This window comes from Centruroides vittatus, unplaced genomic scaffold, assembly GCF_030686945.1.
Source record: "Centruroides vittatus isolate TY-2023 unplaced genomic scaffold, ASM3068694v2 scaffold_373, whole genome shotgun sequence".
Classification (NCBI taxonomy): domain Eukaryota; kingdom Metazoa; phylum Arthropoda; class Arachnida; order Scorpiones; family Buthidae; genus Centruroides; species Centruroides vittatus.
In genome coordinates this window covers 542,199-569,502 of record NW_027122704.1, presented here as the reverse complement: position 1 = coordinate 569,502, position 27,304 = coordinate 542,199, and the positions used below count along the sequence as shown (strand labels likewise).

Genomic DNA, 27,304 nt, shown 5'->3' with positions numbered 1-27,304 from the left:
TTAGTTTGGTAAACTGCCAAAAATAGGTTCATATAGTCCAAAAAATAGCAACTAGCTAAATTATAAAAGATATAGGATTTTTAAAAGTAATATTAAAATGTAAATCCACAAAAAATCAATGTTTATTGTGGGAATGAACATTTTGATTTCAAATGTGCTTCCTGTTCTATTCATTAATTCCATTTTAGAACCTGAAGATGGCCATTGTACTTGGTCGGAAATGTTTGTTCCCATAATAAACATTGATTTCCTGGATTTTTTGATATTAATGTATCAAAATGTAATGTATTAACTTTAGTTAATATACAGTTTTTCAGATACAGGATATTTAATTTTTCAGTAGCCAAAACTGGCTTTAAGTAGTTGCCCAACCTGGCAACCTTGATTGTCTTTCACTAGGAATATATCTAGGTGGTAAGCAGTTAAGTAAACAAACTAGTAATATTATCTGTTAAATATGAAATAGATTAAGCCATTGATTTACTTACTTAGCTGTTGCCACAGTTTCTTCCAGGAATCTCCTACAAAGTTCAAACTGCCTTGGATAAACAGAGTAGATCAAGAAGACACCAAAAGTGTTTTGTCTCTGTTCCAATCTAACTTCTTTTAGGTCTAGCAAATTCAAGAATATCTATAGAATATCATTTTTCACTTACCCATTCTATGCACAACTTCTGATACTTGATATAATTGCAACTAGAGGCACACTGTCTCTAGTTTGCCATTCAATTACAGTTGTCATTGTCTCAAATAAGAGTGAGTAGACCCAAATAAGCAGCACAAATTTAAATTAAATAGATTATTTCTATCTATTCTCTACATTTTGGTCCAAATGAACAGCTGCTCCAATTAACCAGCAGTCCAATTAAGTGTAATCTGGTATATAGCATTAGGTATGTATATATATATATAATAGATTTGAACAATAATAAGACTAAAGCTTTCCCTACAAGTTCTGGCATGTTCAATAAATATTTCTCCTTTAATCTAAAATTGGATCATTCATCATGTATACAGTGTGTGTGACTGAAATGTATCTGTTAAGTATACTTTTTATGCAATCATTGAAGTAAAAATGCATTATCTTTTATGCATTTTTAGCAATGAGCTAATATCAAATTCTGCAGCATTTATATAAATTTTCTCCTGAAGTCTTAAAAATTATATGAAAAGAATATGAGGCAATCAAAAGTATTTGAGTGGTTTAAGAGGTTCCAGGAAGACAACTATTGTATTGGCCATCATCTCAAAATGAGAACATAAAATGGGTGCATAGAAATTGTGGTAGTAGATTACACAGTGACTGACAGCAAAAAAAGTTGGAATTTCAATTGGAAATTGTCATACAGTTCTAACAGATGATCTGAACATGTACAGTGTCTGAACACATTGTTTTTCAAAACTTCAATGTGGATCAATGTGAGAAACAAACGAGCGTTATTGATTATCTCACTGATGCAATTGACAAGGACCTGGCACTTATACAAAAATCATCACTGGAGATGAAATGTAAGTGTTTTCTTTATGATTCTCAAATCAAATGTCAATCATTCATGTGGAAGTTTCCATCTTCTCCAAGAATCAAAAGATTTCACCTGGATTATGCAAAGGATAAAGTAATAATGGACCTGTTTTTTGACTAGAAAGGCATTTTTTATTTTGCAATTACTACAGTAAATAAGGAGCATATCTGCAATTGTTATGACATTTAAGAGAAGCAATTCATGTAAACTGCCCAGAACAATGGACAGCTAAGGACTGGATATTCATTCACAACAACCATGGTCTACCATTCACTTTTTGTTCAAAATTATTTGGATAAAATGAACACAACATTGTTTTCATGCCTGCAGATTGATAATACTTTGAAGATAGCTATGTTTAAAATGTTTTCATATTAATATATTTTGGAGATACAGTGTTATCTCAGAAGTTTTTGAACTTATCAGATGTGTGTGTATGTATGTATGTATGTAAAATATCTAATATGGGTTCTCTATGAAATGCCCTAAATGGAAAATATATCTAAGAATGAAACAATTTTCTATGTAAAATATTATTATAATTCAGAAACCTATGCCTCACAGAAATAGAAGACTTTTGGAATCACTTGTATGACAACCTGTAAAGCAGAATTGTTTTGACATAACAGCAGCAAAATTCTAAATGATTAAGACATTCCAAGGATATTGAGTTTTTATGCAGATTTTTTCTTTTGTGCACCAAACCACATTTATTGGTGGATGGGACCATTGAGAAGGCAAGGAAATGTCCAGAGGTGCTGGTAGAGTCAGGTTCCAGTGTGCTGTCACTGGGAGATTTAAATTTTTATTATAGAATTGCAATTAAAATGTAATATGTTAATTGACCTTTCAACATACTGATTCTTAGGTATCTATACCAGTGGCTTACACAAAATTTTATTGTGGTCCATATTGTTTCTTTTTCTAGAATATTTGCTATTAATGTACAGTACACGTTGCCAGATATGTTAAATGAATATGCTGAAGAATAATTCAGGACTTTTTGGTATATTCCAATTTTATTTGAATAATCCTTAAAAATATCTGTATTATCTAATGTTTATCTACTTAATGCCATTATTTGATTGAAATCAGCAGATTGATAAATACGGTTGAAAATCATAGATCTGGCAACTAATTTCAAATATGACAACAGAAATATATTAATATAAAGAATAGATTAAAATCAACCCTGACTCAAAGCTAAGTAAATACTAGGACTGCTAAAATTTCTGCTATCCAAGCTTCCATAAAAAATGTGATGCTTATCTTTATTCAGTCTAGCTGTCCTCTCTTGTTAAATTTAACAATTACAAATGAATTTACTTAATGTTGGAATATTCTGAAAGCTGTGAGTGACCAATACGGTTGTTTTATGGACCCACATAAGTTAGTCAATCAATTAGTGTGGAACTAAAGATCAGACAGGAAGCCCAGTAGTATAATTGGTAACATGTCTGCATTGTAAGCAGGAGTTGCAGTTTCAAGTCCTACCCCAGACTGATCTTTTCTTCTAGAATATTCTAAAATTAAATTAATTTATTTATAATTATTAAATTTAACAGGAGATAGTGGTCAGTTTAGACCACTATCTCCTGTAACTGCTTATCTCCTGCCTAATTAATTACTTAGTAATTATTTAGCTTTTATAGGCCAATAAATGAATCTGGCTATTCATTTGATATTTGAAGTAATTATTGGGTTGATTGTTTTTCTTGCATGATGAAGTTGATTATTAAAGAATATAGGTATAATTTTATTCAAGTTTAAGAAAAATTGTTTTCTTATACTTTTAAAATTGAAACATTTGGTTTAATCTCATGAGATTACAACTTCATATAAACTATAAATTTGTGATAAGAACTTTATTCATTTGTTAGAGCCGCTGCAAACTAGTGCTTTGCAAGAGCAAAATGCTAGCAAACGTGTACTAGCACAACCGATGACGTCAAAGGCTCCACCCCTTTCTTCTTGTCCATGCAGTTTTTCCTTTGCTAGTGCAGCGATATGAGAGTATGCTCGCTGTTCACAGAATTCAACAGCGAGAGCAGTCATGCTCGCAAGAGAGAGCGGGTAAGATAGATGACCACATGAACATGTCACATGTCGAAAAAGAAATAATAGAATTTTATCCATGTACGTAAATTATGTGATTAATACATTCAGTATTGAAAATAGTATAAGCATTGTATGTAAATAGTTATATATATAAATAGTTTTCGGCTAGTTAAGCCTAGTTAGGCTTAACTAGCCGAAAACTAGTAGGCACGTTTTTCCCATGCTGTTTCAAAGTTCAGAACGAAAACTGACTGATTACAAGTATAGGTTATAATAAAATCTTTGTTCTATAGCCAGTCCACATCTGTGGAATCCACGTCATGTGGACTAAGTTACGCGGGCAAACGCTGTGTAGTTTGCGACTGCTTCATGCCCACATAGCTTACCTAGCAAAAATGTCTCATAGCCTCGTGGGAAAAAAGGCGGGACTTTGGAGCACAACCAACGTATGCTAGCTCCTGCTTCCTGTAGTTTGCAGTGGCTCTTAAGATCAAAAATTAATCTACACGAACCATTACTTGAGAGTGTTGTATTTTGCTAGTTAAACTGAAGTCTCTCATAAAGACTTGTATTTGAGTCTACAATGCATTATTATTTTTTGGCATTATATTTTGTTCATTAGTAGATGTGAGCACTTACTTGACCACTTTTGCTAAAAAATTTCAAATTGAGACAATGATCATTAAATTGAAAATGACTATATTTCAATGTTTTTTTCTCTTTACATTTGTGATACTACATTATATCATAACTTTGTATTATCCATTTAAAAAATTAAACAACAGTATATATCATTGGAAGTTTTCAAGTATTCCAATGTTTGTATTGCTGAATGAAATTGTCTTTGTACATATATTAATTATGTATAAAAATTAAAAAATAATTTTATTCATATTTTGTTATTTTACATTAGAACTCCATCAAAACTTTCAACTTTCTACAAGTAATCTATTCAAATTCTACTTGTTTATATTAATATTTTAGTGTGGCAGTGAATGAGAATTTATTCATGTTGTAACAAACCTTATGCTAGGTATAATACAAACAGTAGAAATAGTTTGCACTTGGTGTAACAGATATTTCCATAAATAGGCCATGGGCTTAATTACAGAAACTTAATGACATTAATGCAATGACTACATACTATAGTCATCAATAGTTTAAACTCACATAATCAATAGTTTACAAGGTTTTAGTCACATGATGGCTAAAACCTTGTTTGTATTACAAGTTACGTTTGCTTAAAAAATTAAAGCCAAAATGTATTTATTTTCTTATTTTTATTAGAATTTTTAGACATTATTAGCCAAAACTTTACATAAACATTTGGTCAAAATTTATTATTAAAAACCTGGGTTCGAGTCTAGATTAGGAACTTTAGGAATTTTCATATAATTCATTTTTCTGTTTAGAGCTGCATTCTTGTTTGTAGCAGCTATCTTTAGTGCTTTATTAACTTTCAACGTCTTTTACATTTGAAAAAGATTTTTGCAAACTACCTAAATTTTCCTGTAAGTATTTTTTATAGATAATTTGTGTTATATACAGTTCAAAACTTGATTTTTGAATAACTCCAGTATAGCATAGAGAATTTTGTAATATACCTACATTTGATTAGGATCAAATATCTGGCAATCTTGGGGCCAGAAGTGATCTAGATTTCTAGATACATGCTAAATATATATTTAAAATATAAAATAAACAATGGAAAGTGAAGAACAAAATTTAATGCTGGCCAGTGCTGCCACTGTACCCTCTTCAAAATATCAGGTTCTAAGGTAGTAAATCCCCCAATTCTTACCATTTTCTGCCTTCAAAAAATCTGTAGTTATCTATGTTAACTGTGTTAATTCTGAAATCTAATTCATTCTATCATGTACCTAATTGAATAAATCTGAGCAGTACTTCTTCTGAATTGGAAATAATTTAGAGATGTTCCTCTAATTAAAACCTGTTTCTGAATTTAGGAACTTTCACTTAATAATTGAATACATTTAAAAATTTTATATAGACTAAAGCAGGAAAAGCATCTGGTATGCTTAAGTGTTCATTCAAAATATTGTAAATATCATTGTCTTCATCAGTATCTGGTGTTTTGCATATTCAGTTTTTGTGTTGTTTCCTAATATCAACAATCTTTGCATCTTGTAATTGCATCTGAAGTCATTACATATACATCATCATCATCATCATTTGTATGTGTGCACATCAAAAGCCATAAATGCATGCCATACTCTAAATGCACAGATTTGTTCTACTGTGTCAGGCAAAATATTGTTTTTTTAGTTTTCTTTCAGCAGAAGTTAATTGAGCTGTTGCAAATGAAAGTGGTTTATGTCCATTTATTTTTAAATTGAGGTATTAAAGATTTGTGTTTGTATTGATTCAAAAATATCAGTAATTGGTAATATGTAGATATTATGGTTTCTGATTTTAAATATATTGAATACTATTACTAAAAAATGGGTGTACTTGAACTAAAACCACTAAATAACTAATATCTAGCAGAGAAGTTTGGAAGTGCTAACATTTTCACCCATGCTGAACAGGCATCATCAGGCAAACTAATCCTTCATCTGCTGAAACAACAGGAGATTGCCATACATGTGTGAAGAGGGAAGGTGATGTAAGAAGGGGGAAGGATAGTATGATTTATAGTTTGAAGAAAGACTTCCACACTGTGGGGAAGCCTCACAGCATGGAAGTCTTTCTTTGAACTATAAATCCAGGCATCAACATTGCAAAACTTAATAGCAGTGTTATTGCAGGTGACCTTATAAATTTCCACCTGCTTAAGATGTTTGAGAAAAGGTTACTGGGAAGAGCTATGTAAGAAGCGTACATGGTTGATACTCTGTTGGATATTAGGTTTTCTAGTGGTTTTAGTTTTAAATATGTCTTACTGTTTATAAAAAGTTTACATAGAAGTGTAACTAATGTCATCATTAACTTGATTTTTTTTTATTAAATGGATTTAATGCACTTATTTGTAATGGTTCAAAAATCTATCTTTACCAAAGCATTTTCTGATTGTCTGTGAAATGCCACATCTTAACAAATGCTGTAGTTCTTTAAAAAATTTGGAGCATTTTTTTCCTCAAAGATGAATAGACCAATGAATCACTTTTCAATGATAAGTTTTCATGCTGCTAATGATCCTTGATTATATAGGTATCCTGTTCGAAAGAAAGAATATTTAGTGACTTTTAATTTTTATAATTGGACAATAAACACTATAGTAGTCTGCAAGTCTGCATATTTCTTCAGTATTTTTTCTGCCATTCATCATTTTAACCATGAAAAAACTTTTACAGTATAGTATCTTTTGACCGGCCTACTGTAAAATGGACTTTGTCGGGATTCTGTTAGAAAATTATTGTCGGGAAGTGATGTATCTGTTCTTTTGTCAATCATGTCCTCTTATTCCTATTTGATAACCCTACTTTGCCCTTCACAAGGCGCCATTTGTATCACACTGCAAATACCTTTATCTGTAAAATTATTTTGATTGTAATTAATTATATCTCCCAGTGTGCGCCATGAGACTCCCCCTTTTCATCCCCTTTTCTATCTCACTTCTCCTTCACCTTTGACCTTCTACTATGCTCTTAATCTATCTCTCCTTTCACACTCAGACAATACCAGTTGAGTAGACCTGAGCCTTCACCCCCTGTTAATGAGTATGAGTATGAGTGAGTATAGTATTTTTGCCAATAATGAATGGCAACAATGACTCAGAGGTCTATACTCATCATCCTTGCTCAAAATGTCATATGTGTAAAATCAGTCTTATCTGTTTAAAATGAAATTGGCCGATGGAAAAGTTGTTTGACTGGTTTTGCTATACAATTCAGTTTTTAGGTACATAGAAAGAGAAAGTTTTCAGTGCTTAAAGAGTTAATTTGCATTAGTTATAACCTGTTGAAGATGGAAATTTAAACAACTATTGAAATTAAAAAGCTTTGCATGAAAAACATCAGGAATGAAATTAAATGTGATATTTATTTATTTTGCTTATAAGGTAAAGATTTTAGGAAATAATTTGGTAATATGATATTATTTGACTAAGTTTGTAAATTGTTTTGAAAACATATGTGATTTAGGCCTAACAACATAAGCTATAAACAAAGTATAGTTAATATGATCCAATAAAGGCTCTAGTATTGAAAAACAAAATAAAATATGTTAAAAACTAATAAATTTTAACAAGTAATTGTAAATATGTACATTAAATCTTTCATAAATTTTAGGTTTTATGTACTGTCATGTATTTAGTTTGACCTTGAAGAATTCTTAATAGATTTAAACATCTTTTGATTCCTACATATGTCAGTGAAGAATATGTGTTATATACAAATGTCTTTTAAAAGCTGGAATTTCTTGGATAAAATCATACACACACACATTTTGTACTTTTCCAGCACTAACTTTTCACGCACAACAAATGTTTTTGGCCTAATTTACAGGCTACTTCAGATTAGAAACCATTTCAAAAATGAGAAAGCTATGTTGAGTTTTAAAGTGGAACAATTCAAATATTCTGTGACATTATTTAAAATTCTTTTGATGCAGTTTAATATTTATACATTTAAATAAAATTAAAAATTACATTGGATAATTATATAAATTAAATTATAATAAATCTTAACCACACAGACATGGACAGTTTACGATATTGTTTATTAGAAATGAGATTAGAGTAAAGTTTGTCAAGCTTGTGATGTATTAAGGCTTTCTCTATAGTTAATGCAAAGCTCTTTAATTGCTGCCTTATAGGTGTAATTGGTTTCTATTATAATTAATTTCTTACATCAAGTATTTTTCTTGTTAATTTGGCTTCTTTCCCAACAAGGGGGCACCCTGGCTCACTTGCATATTGGACTAAGGCAGTGGTGTAATTGCCTTTAAGGATGTCGTATTTGTGTTCTTTTAATCTGGCTCTATTGAGTGTGTCATTTTTCAAGTGGAGGTAGATCGTAGTGACTATCATAATGTCATTTTGAGAGATTTCTCCTATTGGCTACATTTCAATAGAAAATTTCCAATATAAAAAAAAAGTTGCTTGTGTATGCTGAATGTATCTTATATATGTGAATATATATATTATTTGTTTTATGTTGTCTTTTTTCTCTATTGTAGCTTAAACTGTATGTTCACATTTTGAAGAAATGAATTGTTGTTATTATTACTATTGCCTTATACTATGTCATTGTGTGTGAGAGAAAGTAACAGAAGAAAGGCATGGTGTTTTATTATAAGAAAAGAACTCGTATCTTATTTATCCAAATAAAATTTTTTTCAAAATTATTATGTAAACATTTAAGTTAATAGTGTTCTGTCATTAATAATTAAGATCATAGAATCGTAGAAATACTCTACTGGACTAATATTACATATATGTTAACTTATCCAATCATTTATTATAAACAAAAACTTGCAATTGGTTGTGATTCAAATGATATTGAATGCAAAATAAAATAGTGAAATGTAATAAATGTTTTAACAGTTGATTGTGAGCAATTGTTTTTGTTGTATAATTCATTGCTTACCTCTTCATTTGTAATTTGAATGTGATTTTATATGATAAAATCAAAATTGCAAAGTGAAGATTGAAATTGAAGAACAATTCTTTGTTCTTTTTCTTGAGTAATAACAAATTTGAAAGCCAGTTGGTTTCTGCCTTGCTAGCAAAACTTCAGATTCAACTGGCCTTGGAACCATTAACGAAATGCTGTTATCATTGATAAGGATACAGAGTTTATTTGTCAAGCTGTAACATATAGTTTTAGATTATAATGTTATTCATAATCTGTTCAAGCTTTGTAGTATGCACAGTTACATATAAACTATCTGATTTATTTTTACAGATTTCCCCCTATTTATTACTTTTTCTGTAATAGCTTAATTTGTACAAATTATTTAAAATTTTTTATTCTGTTTTTGTATTCATTTTTCTGGAAATTTTACTTGAGAAAGCTCTGTAATTTAAAAGAAATTACTTGTTCATTGTAAAATTCATTTATTTAAAGCAATTTTTAACATTGATCTGTTTTAATCCCTTCTCGGTCACTGTTACATTCCATATGTCCACGAGTAGTGAAATCGCTTTTGGGTTTGGCATAAGTCATACATTCAGTGTGAAAAACTCTCTAGAAATTTTTATTTTAACATTTATGATGCATTTACTGATGTATTTTATTTCATTATTTCTCTAATAGATGGCATTATGTTACAGAAATTATTTAGCTTAGCCATTTTAGCAGGATAATTTGGTTCATTTTGGAATCTGAAAACATTCTTTAATTTGTTTGTGGTAGTTTTGTGTTCAAACAAATTAGAGTTTGTGAGAAGTTATAATTTTATAAGTTGTTGATAGATATTGATGATATTGACTATTTCAGACAAATTAGAGTTACTGAATATAAATGATTTTCTAGAAATACTAAAAAAGAAAAGGAAAAATATTTAATTCTTAGAAAAAACACATATAGAAGTTAATTTTTATGCATATTTTTTATAAAAATTATATATGAAATATCAATGTTAAAAAAATTGATACTTTTTGGGTGGTCAACCTGAAAAAATGAGATTGAGGATAGGTTAAAGCTGTGTTAATGATTTTAAAAAAAATTTCTTAAGAACAAATGTAGGAAGGCAAAATTTGTTAGTTATTGACAGTTATATGTTGAACAGACTTAGTTATGAATTTAGTTGACATTCAGATGTTTTGAATAAAAATAATTTGATTCACCTATGTCAATATTGTTCAGATTTTTAAATTGATAATACATGTTCGTTTTTTTATGTCTGATCATTGATCATATTTTGTTCCTATAATTATTATTATTATATTTTTATATACGTATGAAAACTTATGGTTTAGATAGAAAGTTGTCCTTGGTGATAATGATTTTTTTTTATTGAGGTATTAGATAACATGATGAAATTTACGAAATGTTTGTAAAATGTCTGTAATAATATTATTATTAATTTAAAAAGAAATATCTAAAATTTCAATAATATACAAAGTTTTACAAACTTTAAGTACTGTTTATTTTTTTAAATGTTTTTATGTATATTTATATTAATCTACTAGTACTGTGATATATTAGTATTGACCAGTGCTATTTTTAATTAAATGAAAATAATTTTTATGTGCAATAGTAAAATATAAAAAAATACTGGCAATGCTATATTGAATTCACATGTTATGTGCTAATCATTTATAATATTATAATTAATGTTGCAATAAATAGTATATTCAGCCTCAGGCCGAATACCGAATATTCAGCCAGGAGTGTGGCCGAATAGCTGAATATTCAGCCAAACTATTCGGTTTGATTAACGCACGTACAAAAATTGGTGCACAAACCTCATTATGGCAATAATTCTTACTGTTCACTATTCACTACCTTGAAGTTAGATAATTCCATACTTACATGGAACCATAGAACAATGCCAGTGCGAGTATAAATTTCTAGTATAGTCACCCATGCCAGTAAGGTTTATGGGGAGAAATGAAGCAAAGAGTGATCCACTAGCAGCATTTGATTTAGAGTGAATGGCTGCTAAACAGTATCTGTTCTCCATGTTGGCTGCTTTATCATAAATCAGTCACCCTTAACACGGACTTGTATACCTGGCTTTAGGTATATAAGCACATTCACTTCCATGGAGAGAACAAAGGTGACAGTTACACATTTATAGCATGATATCATCTTGGCTGTCACCTGGATTAACAAGGTCCAAGTTCATGGATTAGGTAGAGGTTTGTTTGAAAAATCTTCCAGTTTCTTGGCCATTAATGGTGAATGCAGCGTTAGCCCTAGTATAGCTGCTTCAACACAAACACATTCACCACCTCACACTCACACACAATGAACAACACATAATAATTCAACCAAAGTGCTTCAGCAGTAATCTAGCCACTGATCATCAAGGATTGTAAACCATGTTAACAGATGAAGTGGATTAAAAAATGAAGGAATTCATCATCCATGTCTACTTACACAATCACAAAACTCAAAACAGACATGACAGCTTACAGGGAGACACTCCATGATTAATTCACACAAAAATACACATATCTCATCATTACAGAGCAAAAAGTTGTTGATTAGAGAAAAAAATTATACACAACAACCTTATACCACAAACAATGCTTTAACAAGTTGCACACTATCAAACAACAAGTTGCACAGCAGATACATCAACACACAGAAACACTAGATCACATAGTAGATCAGACACTCATTGACAGTACCTCAACAGCAGCCATTCATGAAAATATACATAGCATAACATGCACCAATGAAAATATTAATATGACAGTTACAACCAGTGACACTACAGACATAGAATTAATTAACACACAAATTTATTTCAAGACACTCTTGCTAAATATTACATAGGTTTAGACACCACAGAGGGACTAGAAATACCCAAAATACACATTCAAAGTGAGAATGAAAACTTTACACTACCTAAACACATATATGTAACCAAAACACGTTCAACCAGAATCAACACTTTCAGATACATATACAGTAGTTTATTCTGGTGCTGTCACTATAGTCACATATCATACTCTTAAAATATAATTTTAAACAGACAAATCATAACCCTGCCTGGAAAAGAAGACTAGAAAAAAATAAATAAATAGCATTATACAACATATAGATAGCCTGATACAATATTCTAAAAATAACATAACACCAAACTTAATGAAGAGGTTGGGAAAATTAAAACATGCACACAACTTGAACAATACAATATGCACATGCAGAAATACATGGAGTCAAACAAAAACTTGCAGCTAAGTCACAGAGACTGAAATGTTGAAAGCCTATATACTACAGAAACAACTAAATAAATTATTCACAAACAGTGAGATACTATTTTACAGATGGTTACACATCAAACCTACCACATAATCATAGTACAATGGCATACCAACAGAAAGACAATAATTCACAGACATTAGTCTACTCTTTGGTCCAGTCTAATCATATACAAAGAATGCTGGATCAAAGAAGAAGAAAACATGTCCAGTATTGAAGTAAATATACACAATATCCAACACAGTGCAAAGAGCATGCAGTTGGAAGACACCTGGAGACAACATTCACAATTTCTGATTTAAAAAATTTACCTTTCTGTACCAAGAACTAGTCAAACATTTTATACACACAATCCACAAGACATGCCAAAATTTCTTAATTGTGGTGTCAATAGGTGAAACCGAAAAACAACACCAAAAACTTTACACAATACAGACCAATCATGTGCCTTCCTACATTCTATTAAATATTCACTTCATACATCACAAACAAAATATGCCATTACAGAACAATACAACATTCTCACAGAGCAACAAAAAGATTGTTGTAGAAACCACATGGAGTGCAAAGTATGGTTACTCATAGATTTAGTTATTCTTGCCAATGTAGAACCTATATGTAGCATACATACATTAAAGAAAGGCATTCAGCAGCAACCCACATTCTTGGTTAGTGCATGCACTACAGTTATACAAAATACATCCAATACTTTTATCTATATATATAAAAACGAATGTATGTCTGTGTGTGTGTGTGTGTGTGTGTGTTTGTCCTTCATGCATTACCACACCATTTATCCGATTGCCATGAAACTTTCGGAAGTTGTTTAATACATTCCCGCAAAGGTTTGTGGCATATGTGAAGATCTCCATTTCCCCCCTTTCAAAAATATATTTATATATGGATTAAGGCTTTTATGTCCAACAGATGGCGCTAACTTCAGACAACCTAAGTTTGCTTTTCTGTGAGGCATTATGCTTTTCTGTGAGAATGGATCTAAGCAGATCATTTTCTACCTATCTATATAAATAAAATACAACGTTTGTTTGTTCCTACAGATTCCTTTGAAATTTTGACACAACCTTGCATTCGAATATGCACGTGTTTTTATATAATATACATGTCGAAATTCTCCCTACGGGGAGGAGATGGACGGGATTAAGGCTTACTGTGAAGAACTCGGCTTCTATTTATACTATTTTACCTGCGGTTTTTTGCGTTTTTAATTGTGTTTTAATAGGTGACGTCAACAGAATATACACTAAAAAGGGGTTTTTCGATATTCCCCAGCGGGGAAAGGGACAGGATTAAGGCTTACCGTGAAGAACTCGGCTTCTATTTATACTATTTTACATGCGGTTTTTTGCATTTTTAATTGCGTTTTAATAGGTGACGTCAACGGAATATACACTAAAAAGGGAATTTTTGAAATTCCCCCACGGGGAAGTGTTACACATTTATAATAGATACATTTTGAGCCACAACAACGCGTGGCCGGGTCAGCTAGTATTTTTATAAAACACAATGCAGACAGAACAGCATAAAACTGCTGGCTGACTCATGGATGCCTCTTTGGAGAGATGGAAGGGTTTGTGATTATCATGCAAGAAACTACAGGAAGCATATTTTAAACAACACAACACTTGCGGTCATATTCTGTAGATTGAGTTAAACAGAGTTGACAAACTCCAGTTTAAATTTAACTCTGAGTCAGATTACGAGTTATTCATCCTTCTTATTCACATTAAAATGTAACTCTGTGGTAGTGAAACCTTAGAGTTAATGTTTTAAAACAATCCCGCATTTGAGATTAAATAAGTTATCTTTTGTAAGCTGCATCTTGATTGGTTGCAAGAAAACACATATATAGAAAATGGTGCAAAACACATGGATATTAAATGCACAATGTAATTTCAGGACTTTAGAGAAAAAACTATTACTAGAATTAGTAGGAAAGCATAAGCAAAGCTGAAAGAATTTTTCTAGAGGTGTCATAATATTTTTTTTTTTATGTTAATAGTTGAAGTTTTTCACTAACTCAACCTAATAAACATCTTTCTGTATCCTTTTTTTATACAGTATTGGGAAATAAATTCACCTTCACCCAATTGTTCCAAATCATTTCTTTTCTCACCATTAATTTTTCCTTATGGAAATCATGAAATCGATGTTGAAAGTATTGCAAATATTTCAAATTACTCTAAATTTTTTATCATTTTCTCATCTTTGCTACTGTAGGTCACCATTTTAAAACAAGAGTACAATTGTGCAAACATTAACTCTTGATTTTAACTCTAAACCACCAATCTTCTCGAGTCAGAGTTAACTGAATCTGTTAGGGTTACTTGACTTTGTGAATGCCAATTTCTTGCAAACTCTAGATTTAACATTTACTTTAACTCTAGCTCAATCTACCGAATACAACCATTAAAGACTACATTTGTAGTACATGTCACATCATGTACTAAACCAGGGACGGCCCGTGGGTCAGATCTGGTTCGCAAGGTCAGTTCATCCAGCCTGCTGCCGCACTATGCCACAAATGAGCTAAAATATAATTATTTATTTGAAAATTTTATAGATTGTAAATTAACTTACAACGTAGAAAAAAATTAAAATAAGTTAAGTAAAAATGCCAGAAGTGAACTAATCTGATTTTTGCATTTGACAGTAATATAATAATTAGGAAAATCAGTGAAATGAAAATTTCACGACTTTTTGTGATTGTAACTTTGGATTTCAGGGCACTTTTTTGTGTAAGTACCTGCAATGAAGTTTCTAAGAGAAGTGATTATGAGCTTGTTGCAGCAATCATGTTTGTATATTGGTAAATAAATATGTTGATTTTCTTCATTTTTTGTGTATCCAGTATACTATATTGAACAAAATGGTTATGCGGCCCATGCTTGTCATTCTCTCAGTTATCTGGCCCGCTGTGAAAAAAGTTTGGTGACCCCTGCACTAAACCATACAACACATTACATCTGATTACAAGCTTTTAATGCAAACTGAGACTACTTACATGAATATAACCAAATAGGAAATATAATACATCAAAAGCTTTCAAACAAATTTCTGATCTGTGAAACTGTGTTGCTTTATCCTTAACACCAGTCTAATAAGTCCTGATAATAGAAAATACATACTAGTAGATGGAAATAATAATATAATAAATTAAGGACATGGAAGCATATTGATTTAATTGATTTTAAGATAAAAATTCTGTTATATATAATTGTAATAATTTTTTTTTATTCAAGACTATCTCTTACATAATGAAACTGTTTTGCATTTTAAAAGTAATGTAAGGTTACCGATTTTTTATAAATCAGAGAATTTAAGAAATAAGTATCACATATATAGTATTTTTAAAATTTTAATATTGTTTATTATTCAACCAATGTAAATATGTTTATATTAATGCAGAGTATGATCACATTACATTCTCATTCCATATAAGAATCTTATATATAAGAATCTTAGGAATATCTTTTGTATATTCCTAAATATGTGAGATAGATACATCACTGATTTTCCAGCACCATTTTTTAGTCTGATAAATGTTATGAGAAGGCACTTAAAATAAGACTACAGAGTAAATGCCACAGATAGCAGCTTATAGTGCAAATACATTCACTTGAATTATCTACACTGCAGTTGATCCTTCCATTTTGTGAGATTTTAGTTTACAGTACTTAAACTTAGTTTTATATATGGTTTTTAGGAAAGGTGCAGGTGACAGTATGGTATCAAACATAAAAATCTTTCCATCTTGATATAAATAAGGTAGAACTTTTGAAAAACTGGACTGTGATCTTTCTGTGCAGAAGCTGTGACATGCATTGTATTGATTTATTTATTAACTGTTTTTTAATAATAAAGGACAAAATATTGAAATTTTATGCAAATAATAATTTCAAGAAGTAAATGAACATTAAAGAAACTAGGAAAGATAAAGAGAATATTGAGCACTGTTGAGTGATGATGGATTGGTTTCAACAGTAAGATACAGAAAGATACTGGAATTTCAAGTAACACAAGAGAATATGCTCAGTCGTTTCATAAAGAATTGAAATTCAACAGTATACCAAAGGTTAGCTTTAGAGTTATGAGTGTCATCTTTAAATCAAGAACCATTTTGTTATAAAGAAATAAAAAATTAATAGTTTTTAAAATTTTTACAACACAAATCTCTCTTACTTTTCTACATAATCACCATTCACATTCATGCATTTTTTGAATGACAAATGAGCTTGACAATCACCTCATTAAAGAATTGTCTCCGATCCATTTAACCAATTGGTGACAGTTTCCTGGACATTACTGTCTGTTTGTAATCATTTTCCACTCATGATTCATTTAACTTAAGGAAAGCATGAAAACCAGAAAGTTCTAGGTTTGGGCTGTAGGGAGGATGGTTATTTATTTTGCATCTAAGCTTTTTCATTAATTCCATAACATAGGTTTAAAGGTATCTGCCTGAATTTTTTTTCATTTTTGTCATAGAATATTCATAATGCCACTTAAGAGACTGTCACTTGCTATCAGGCCAGCATTGCCAGGCATTAACTTTTTGAAATGGCATTGTACAGTACCTGTGGAAAATTGCTAAAAAAATCACTAGCGAGTCTTTATATGCCTGCACAGTATTCATAGTTCCATCTAACCAGAAAATTTTGTGTAACTATGTCTCTGAATTTACTGATAAATAGAAACACTTACTAACTCATCTTTGGAGAAAAATTGCAGATCTTTCTATGCTCAGTGATTAGGAGAAATGAAATTAACAAAAACCACACTAAAATGCTTTTCCACATGGTCTTTATGGTCTGCTAATGCTAATGATGAAAGTCTGCTATAGCAACAAAATTGTAACTATAGAGGACATCATATAATGCTATTAAACTATGTATATAATATATATCATGTTTGTCAACAATTACCCTCTATCACTGTACAAGTAAAGCAACAATTCATCAAACAAACAAGGAAATTGCTACAATAATTTTGCTATTATACAAATTGCAAAATTGCATTTTAAAGTTTTTCCTACTTTACCTTTTCACAAATTCAAATTTCTAAACCTGGTAATGCTGTTTCAGGCATGTAGCGAGACTTAGAGAGCACAACTGTACAATTAAGAAAGGAATACCTTTCACAATTTTACCAGCATATGAATTGAAGGAAGCAATATCAGTAAAAAAGATTGCATATATATTTAATTGTTACTTACTTTTATTGCATGTTGTAAGTTAGTTTATTCAGATTTTAATTTTAATTGTTCTGACCAATCACTGAGTTACACATGATTTAAATCCTATGTGATACTTTGTGTTTGATGTTTCGTATTTAAAAGATCGTTCTAATCTGTCAAACAGCCTAATGAAGTTCTTTGAATAAGGCTGAAAATGTTCATTAATATATATTAAAATAAATGTTTTTGCTGATTTGAGAAAGATTGCAGTCTATGCTTTTATGTTTAAGAGTATTTAATTTGTGCAAATATACAATATACAAACTATAATAAATCAGCCTTTAAAATTTTATAAAAATAGATTAAGAAAATAGATAAGATTGAAAACATTTTGTAAAATTCACAATTAAAATTAATTATGGAATTAAATTGATCATTAAAAATTTTGCATTAGATCATATACTTTATGCTGCAGGTTTTTTAATTGTGTTAATTAAAAATTCAGAAAAACTGAACAAATTTACTTCAAGCACTTGCACTGATTTTTATCAACACAAATCTCTCTTACTTTTCTACATAATCACCATTCACATTCATGCATTTGTGGTATTAAAAGAGATTTGTGGTATTAAAAAACATAGTTTTACTTACAGTAAAACTATGTTTTTTAATGTAATGATGTATATACTACGAAATTATAAAATTAAAATTAGTTACGTGAAATGTACTTCTGCAATATATAAAAATACATTCTACAATGTTTGTTTAAATTTAAATTTTTTAAAGAAATTTTAAAAAATAATTATCATCATCAATTTCTCTACTTTTTGTTACTTCCAACACAATTCATTCCACTGGAAGAATTAGTTAAATACAAAAACATAATTTATTTTCTGTTAAAGATAAAGGTTAATTAGAAAAAAATATTTTAATTTTTCCCAATTAACCTTTCAATTATCATCATCATTGTTATTTTATTTTAGGGTGTAATTATAATCTTAACTTTAAAAACTATTTCATAAAATTGAACATATATTTTAAAATAAACAATAAATGACCAAGATGATAAAATGATTACTTCACTTGAACAGGTAATTCAATAATTATAAGAAAATTAGAATGTATTTATTTTTATAATAATAATTTACTATATTAATTTAATAATTAATATACTATATTAGGAATTTATGCAATTTTCAAATAAATTTTTGGTATATTTTTTTACTTATATAAATTTAATCTGTTTCTAACATAGTAAGATTATAATAATGTAACTAATCAAAAAATAAATTAACATCTTAGCTAGTTGCAATCTTATATAAATTGATCCACTATTCTTGGAGTTATTTGCTGGCTATATTCCATCACAGTTCATAATCTGCCTTACTGATTGTATTATTGATTTTTCAGCATTCTTCGGACAGTAAACATTTAGAAATGCTATAAAAAAGGATTTGTATATTTTTAAATAAATTGTCTCTTTGTATTAAATAATGAAGACTGTTTGATTAAATAACAAAAAAAGCTACTTGATAGTTATAATATCTAATTGTAGACAATGTAAAAAAAGACATACATTTAAAAAATTATCCAATTTCTAGATTTATATTTTTCAATAAATAAAAAACAGTTTAAAATTTATTAAACAAATTCAGTTTTGGATTTTTGTATGTAAAATTTGTGGTATGAAATAGGAATTATTAGAATATTATTTTAATTTTTCAATCTATAACATTATCAATGTATGAAAATAGTTCACGATAAAATCTAATTTTATCATTAACCTTTTTCTTCTTTTATAATGTGTAATGAAATTTTTGTTTTTGAGTTTTACAAAAATAACGAGTCATAAGTGTGTAATTGTCAACAAAATGATTTTTCCCCATAATTGTTTTTGTAGTCTGAATTTTATAATAATTAAATTTGTATATCTTTGATTTTTTTTAAAGATTTGTATTGATCTTGAAGAACTTTTTGAAAATATTCTATTGAATATATTATACATTTTATAGTAATCAACTTTTTTTCTCTCTGCAATTTGTAGAAAGTCTGTATCTGTTTATATGAAAGTGATTGAGTTTTTAGATCATTCAGAGAAATACTAAACTAGACATAATTTTTTTAATGTTTAAATTAATATCTTTTCAATTCTTCATTTTTATTACTATCAAATGCAAATAATAGTTGTATCAGTCTCTAGTTCATACTCTTTTTAAGGTTTTAACAGATAATACAGTTTGTTTTGAAGTATTATTATTATTGATGCAATATGCTTGATTTTTATGCTATAAAACAAAATATTTGTACCTTGATTTTGTTTTATTACTTACACTGTATTTTTGCAGATTGTCTGGCATGTCAGTTTATCCAGGGGAAACCATGAAATCAGATATTTCTACATGGTAAAAACCATGTAGAAATATCTGGTTTAAACCTGGTTTAAGTGAGGTTATACAGCTCTCTAGAAGACGTGTAAAAAAACAAATAAGGTTTTATTTTAAAACTGAAACTGTCAGCATTACATCAAAAACTATGATTTAAACATTTAATTTCTGCATTTTGTCTTCTTTCTAATATTGTAAAATACTTGTGGAATGCCAAAAATGCTTTTTTTATGTTTATTTTATTGTAATTTGATCCAAAAATGCGAAAATTAATATACAAACATACCAAATTTCTGAAATTCACTGTACAGTCTGTGACAACCCAGGAAGGCTTAGGTATTGAACTACTTTACTAATCATTTGCAGAAGGTATAGCATGAGTCACCTGGCATCTGATTAACATATCTTTCGGGTAGATGGGTTAAGCTATGCTGACCAGTCACATGATGAGTTTACCCCCATCAATGGTTAGTAAACTAGTCCATTGCCTAAAGAGAATTCCTTCCTGGGATGGTCAGACTGTAAATTATCTGGACTTAAGTTGAATTACATCTTAACTGGCATGTTGGTAAGTTTCTATAGTTAATGGAATAGTTATACTTGGATAGATATAACAATGATTTTAAATGATATATATCCAGTTAAAGTAAGTAAAAACAAAGCTAATGAATGAATATTTTATATCAGTAGTATGCATGATTTTGGGGGGAAATGTCAAAACATTATGAAAAATAGTGATTTCTCACATTTTTACTATAAGACAATTTGCTTATTACACTCAAACCTGTTTTTGTGCGATTTTTTTATACGTGCAATTATTTTTGTGCAGTATACCAATTTCATTGAAATTCATATACCGCACACAAAACAAATCGCACAAAAATAGACCGCACAAAAACAGGTTTGAGTGTATTTTATGTATTTATATTAACAGTTTATGTTAATGTAATGTATTTGTTTTAGATTTTCTGGATTACCCAAGGATAAAATATGAATATTGGGTTATAATAATATTTATAATCATATGTAATTTGGCAATTGTTTAGTATTAAATTAAAAACTAGGTTATTATTGGATGTTTATACTTGAATATATAAAATAATTGGTAAATTGCCTCATGTAGTAAAACTATGAGAAATCAGTTTATTTTTTCACAACTTTCTGACTTTTTTTTTTTGTTATAAATGTGAATATTTGTAATACACAACATTCACTCATTAGCTTTTTTTTTACCCTATAGAGTCCGAGCGCAAGTTATTCGTGCGCCGCCCTGGTGGTAAATATTTACATAACATATAGGAGTTCGCTAAAGAATGCATATGCATTATATCTGAGACATTTCGAAAACCGTACCTAGTTCAGTAAATCGCTTATTGTTTTTTAATTTGTATTTGAGTTATAATATTAAAAATGGGTAAATCAAATGTAAATTGTTGTGTTTGGACGTTCTAATACACTAGCAAACACGCAACATGTAACGCCGAAAGTTTCATTTTATTGTTTTCTGGCAGGTCTACACCTTAAACAGAAGCGCCAAATTTGGATAAATTTTGCTAAAAGACAAAAGGAAGAAATACAAAATTTATTGTTAATTTTTAAAAAGTTGACACAAATAATTTTATAAAAACATCCTTGTAAATTTAGTAAAAACAGATCACAGTGGCTACCCTTTAAATCAGCACGGATATGCAGTATGCATTTTATAGATGGGGAAAAAAGTGAAGATCCAAGATGTCCAAATTATGAATCCAACAATCTATTCTGATAGACCCTAAACAAAAACAAAAACGTGATTTTGGAACTCAAACAGAGGTTACAAACGAACGGTTTGGAGACTTAAAAATTTTTTATTTGCATGACTAGTAACAATGTTTCTGAAACTCAAGTTTCCCATATTAAAATGATTTCAAAAGAATGTGGAGAAAATCATAGGTCATGTCATTTTAGTGGTGTAGCAAATTTTCATGATGATCAATCTTTAAAAGATCTAATATCAGTAGGATTCGATGTTTTCAATTTTCTTTTAGACATGCTTCCAAACAGTCCTGTTAGAATTTACGAATTGTCTTGGGAAAATAAGTTACTAATTTTTCTAATGAAGTTAAAGTTGGGTTTGTGCTATTCAGCATTAGGTGCATTGTTTGGAATTCATAGAACCACCATTAAAACATAGTTTTTACAAATTTTAGAAATTATTTTTGTTGCAACACAAGATTGGATTATTTGTCTAACAAAATTATCTATTAAGGCTACATTACCTCAATCATTTAAAGAAAATTATCCTGAAACAAGAGTAATCATCGATTGTACAGAAATTAAAACTGAGAAGCCATCATCAGTTCAACATCAAATTCAGTTTTATTCCTACTATAAATCTGCTTGTACTGTAAAATATTTAATTGGAATTGCCCCATCAGGACATAACTTTTCTTTCTAGTGGATATGGAGGAAGAAGTACAGATCCGTTTATAACAAATGATTAGGATAGTCTACAAAAACTGGAGGAGGGAGATATTGTTATAGCTGATAGAGGGTTTCCTCAAATTAAATTGGGTGTCGAAAATAAAAATTTTATTTTAATTATGCCTCCTTTTTCAAAACCAAATCAAAATCAGTTTAGTGCTAATGAAATGGACGAAACATAGAAAATTGCTCGTGTAAGAATTCACGTTGAGAGAACCATTGGTAGAATTAAAATTTTTGAAATATTGAACTGTAGATTACCCATTTCACTTCTTCCATATGTAGATAAAATAATGTTTGTGCAGTATTAGTAAATCTGCAGCCACCAATTATAAATGAGTGAAATTTTTTTATTGTGAAAACACTGAAACTTAATACTATTTACAATTGCAGGTAAATAATAATTAAAGTAGAACATTTGCATCTTCTCTAATAGTGAATAAATGAACGTCTCATTTTTTTCCACTTTAAGTATTACATTTTGTACAGTACATCATTATAGATAAATAAATAAGAAAATTGAATATTTGTTACATATAAAGCTAATTGGATTTGTGTATAATATATGCTATTTTCTTTTAAATAAAGTTTAGAACTTTTAAACTCTAAATATTTTACAAATATCTCATTTGTCTCGAAATCAACAATTTTTTTAAAAATCTTTACACGTGTAAGGACGTTTAATTTCGAGTAAGCTAAACTAAAACTAAAAGCTAAATTAAAAAACAATAAGCGATTTACTGAACTAGGTATGATTTTCGAAATGTCTCAGATATAACGCATGTGCATTCTTTAGCGAACTCCTATATGTTATGTAAATATTTGCCATCAGGGCGGCACCTGAGTAACTTGCGCTCGGACTCTATATATATTTGGTTACACAAGTTATGACTTTGTGTTGTTATGAAATTTATCCATTTCAAATGTTTGGTTAGAAGTTGAAAAAATTGTGACCCGCAAACATTTTTGATTAAAATAAAAATAAACCCATTTTCAATGATTTAAGACAAGTTTAAGTTTGTTGTTTTACACTAATGAAAGTAAACTTTTTAATACACTATTTTTTTCCTCTATATCTGTTTACTCAAAAGTTTTTTCAAAAAAAGTACATTTTTCATATACTTTTAATATTCTCAATATAATAAAATTGTTATACATTAATAACTATATTTAATTACTAGCAGATGAGCCTGGCATTGCTTGGACAAAAAGTAACGATAGCAAAGATTAAGATTATTAGATTATAGCCGATCTTACCATTTTCACTGAGTGCAAGTATTAGGTTCCCCCTTCTGAGATTAATTAAGAATTTTTAGATATCTGCTTACTACACCAATGTAATGATAAATAAGACTCACTGCAACCACTAACTGGTGCATAATAAAACTAGGTGATGATTAATAAATGTTTTCGTAACTCTTTCTGGGTTCTTCTTCAGGTTTACTAAATTTGAAAAATACGCTGGATCTTCCAGAATCATTCATAAATATAAATTCAAACATAAAATCGAACATTAAGACAAAGAGTCGAATAAAGAACTTATGTGCATGTGCTCCCCATGTCAACTTTATATACAATGAAACACTTAATATCGTTGAGAATTTTTAGAAGGGTCTAAAAATATGTTTGATATCCAGCATAAGTGCAAAAAAAGGCATATAAAATAGTACAGTAGAAACAAAGTTCTTCAGGGTAATCCTTAACCCTCTCCCCTGCGGTGGGAATTTCAAAAAATTCCTTTTTAATGTGCACTCTCATGGCATACCCTATTAAAACGCAATCAAAAATGCAAAAAAATTGCATCTAAAATAGTATAATGGAAGCCAAGTTCTTCATGTTAAGACTTAATCCTTTCTTAGTGTGTTCTCATGACATACTCTCTGTACCAAATTTCAACTTTCAACTCCTAGCCGTTTGGGTTCTGTGCTGATTATAATTATTATTATTATTATTATTATTATCAACTCATCTCGATTATATAAGATTTAATTAAAAATCTAGGACTTTTTCTTAACACTAGAATGTTTGATGCCCATCATTCTATAGTTTTTCAATTATAGAATTCTGTTTCTCTCATATTATTTCCTTCCAATTTGATATTTTGAGTTTTAATCATTTGTTTAAGTACTACTACATTTCCAGTTGTTATAGAATATAACATAAGGAAAATATAGTAATTGATTAAATTTTGGTCTCCTCCCCTTTTTTCCAACATTTCAATGCTTCAAGAGTCTAAATATGTAAGAAAAAGAAAATCTTAAAAATTTTGTATCTATTTTACATTAAATCTCAGGATTGGAAATTTAAATACTCTTTTTTGAAAAGTAATGAACTTCTTTTGTAATTAAAAATTATTACTCCATTTAAGCTTTTATTACTTAAAATTTATATCTTAGTGCAATTGAAATTTATCATCCTTTCTTTTGGTTCCCTTAACCTCCTGTTCGAGTGCTGGGGAAAGTCATGCAAGAGCTCTTACCAGCTGTTTAAGATTTTTTCAAATTTTTTTGTCTGTTTTGTTTACTTTTATGATTTACCAGCAATGGCTGACACCCATCATTTGACAATTGATTATATGAGTGTAGATTTCTTATTGTGATGTAACTCATGTAAAAGAAATGTATATTTTGATTGTATATTAAACAATTAGAAAATGTTTTTATTTTTTTCATCCTTTTTACAAATTATTTTTCTGAAGCAGAAATGTGTTCAGCAGTGTGATAAAATCACAAACAGCAGCACTTGCCCAGATAGTCAGTTATTACTACTTCTTTTGAATGTACTACTGGTTCTTCTGAACTGAAAGTAAAGTGGGAAGGGTGGCAGACAGTCGTAAAGTGAGTGCATCAAAAATGCAATGGTTTTAAAAGCCTGCCATCCTGGCCTACCAACATAAGAAGCTATTAGTGTTGAGTAAACCTGCAGATAAGTTATTGCTGCCAAACAGCATATAGATTGAAACATTGACATATGGGATTTTTTAATGCCATGTTTGTATTCTTTAATTATAATTCATATTTTTCTCTTACCTTCTATATATACAGATTTTGCTTCTCTTAGTTTATTAACTCCATATATGTACAGTACATTGTTTACTTTTTGTTTCTTCATTTCTCCATCATTTCTCAACAGAAAATAAAGGAAAAGATTTTTCAAAGAATTTACATTTGTGAAGATGATCCCACAAACTACTTGAAAACATTTTTTTTTAATTTTGAGAAATATTCATACATAAAGTAATATAATTTTGAAATGCAAAGATACTGACAGCATTATAAAAATTAAATATTAATAAAATTGAAACAAATATTAATTTTTATACTCTTTATCCTATAAGAAGATTGACTTTTCATAGTCAGTTTGTTAGATTTATTTGTAAATTTTATACATTTTCACAAATAAAAACGTCATATGAATAAACATTTCTTTTTGTATGTCATTTCAAATTCTCATTTATGAATATACACTAAAAAATATTAAAATCATCATCAGTAATAACTTTCTAATATAGTAAACTTGGGCTAACAGTGAATAAAGGTTGTCTGACTTAGTAGGATGTTTTCTCTGAAGAGTTGGAAAATAAAAAGATGGATATACAGTAGAATAATTTGTTACAGTTATCTCTATACAGAAGTTTCACTGAGCTTTAATAGGTTATACTGCTAAATTATTATAGGAAATGAACTCAAAAAATTCCATGATAGTACAGTATAAGTAATGTAATACATGGTATAAAACACTTCTGGATATTGAGAAACTTATTAATTTTTCTATTGTCAAGAAATTTTAAATTACTGTGCAATTTTTCAAAAAAAAAAAAAGATTTGAGTTAGCAGTTTACTGTAATTTTAAAATTGATGATTGTTAAATAAAACTTATTAAATCTGTATAAATTCTATTTTTGAAGATATTAGATGATTTTTATATTATTATAAATGTTCTATTTTTATTGTTTACTATATATGTAAAACAAATAAGTATAGTTTTTCATATTTCATTTAAAATCTAGAGTTTAAAATTACTATTAGTAGTTTATTATATCAGGTTTTCCTTTTATGATTTTTGAAATTTTATTTAATTTGATAAATTATTAATTAAATGTTTAATGTTAAACATTTTCTTACAGGAAGCAACACAAAGCCAATGATGAGTCCAACACATAATGGTTACAAAAATATTTCTAATCATTCATCTCATAAAAGTAAGCAAGAAGTAGCTAATCATAGTAAGCCAGGAAAAGAAGGAAAAATCCTTGAATCGTCTAAACATCATCATAATATACATAACAGTAGCAGTAATAAACACAGTGACAGCAGTAAACATAAAGAACATAAAATGCACTCAAGTTCAAAATTGAAAGATTCATCTGGTTTAAAAGAAAGTTCAAAATCACATTCCAGTAAAAGTGAAACACTCAAATTAAAAGATCATCAAAATCATGAGAAGAGCTCATTTAAAACCAAAGATTCTAGTTCTAAATCAACCAATGATATTTCCAAAAAACTTTCTTCCAAACCCAAGGAACACAAAGATGGAGATAAAATTAAAAAAGAAGGAGAAAAACACAAGAATAGTGAAACACCAAAAGAAAAATTAAAAGATGGAATCCATAAAGAAAAACATAAGGACAGTAGTAGCAAAGATAAACTTAAAGAAAGCAGTGACAAACCAAAGGATTCTCACAATTCAGAAAAGAAAATCAAAATAAAGAAAGAGAATTCAGAAAACAAGGGACCAGTATTAGTTAAATTAAAACAAGAAAAGAAAGAATCAGAAAACCATATAAAAATAAAGATGGAACCGAGCAGTGATGATGATGTTCCATTAGTATGATCTATTTTT

At 29.1% G+C, this 27,304-nt stretch overlaps 1 protein-coding gene and 1 pseudogene across 1 annotated transcript in view; both read left to right on the top strand.

The window, feature by feature from the left end:
• The window catches only part of Top1 (topoisomerase 1), a 60,963-nt gene that overhangs the window by 4,179 nt on the left and 29,480 nt on the right, over positions 1-27,304 (top strand). The window contains exon 3 of the mRNA XM_067286564.1: positions 26,589-27,289. Coding sequence (XP_067142665.1) covers positions 26,589-27,289 — 701 coding nt within the window. The remainder of the gene's footprint in view (positions 1-26,588; positions 27,290-27,304) is intronic.
• On the top strand, positions 21,855-22,773 carry LOC136988631 (uncharacterized; annotated as a pseudogene).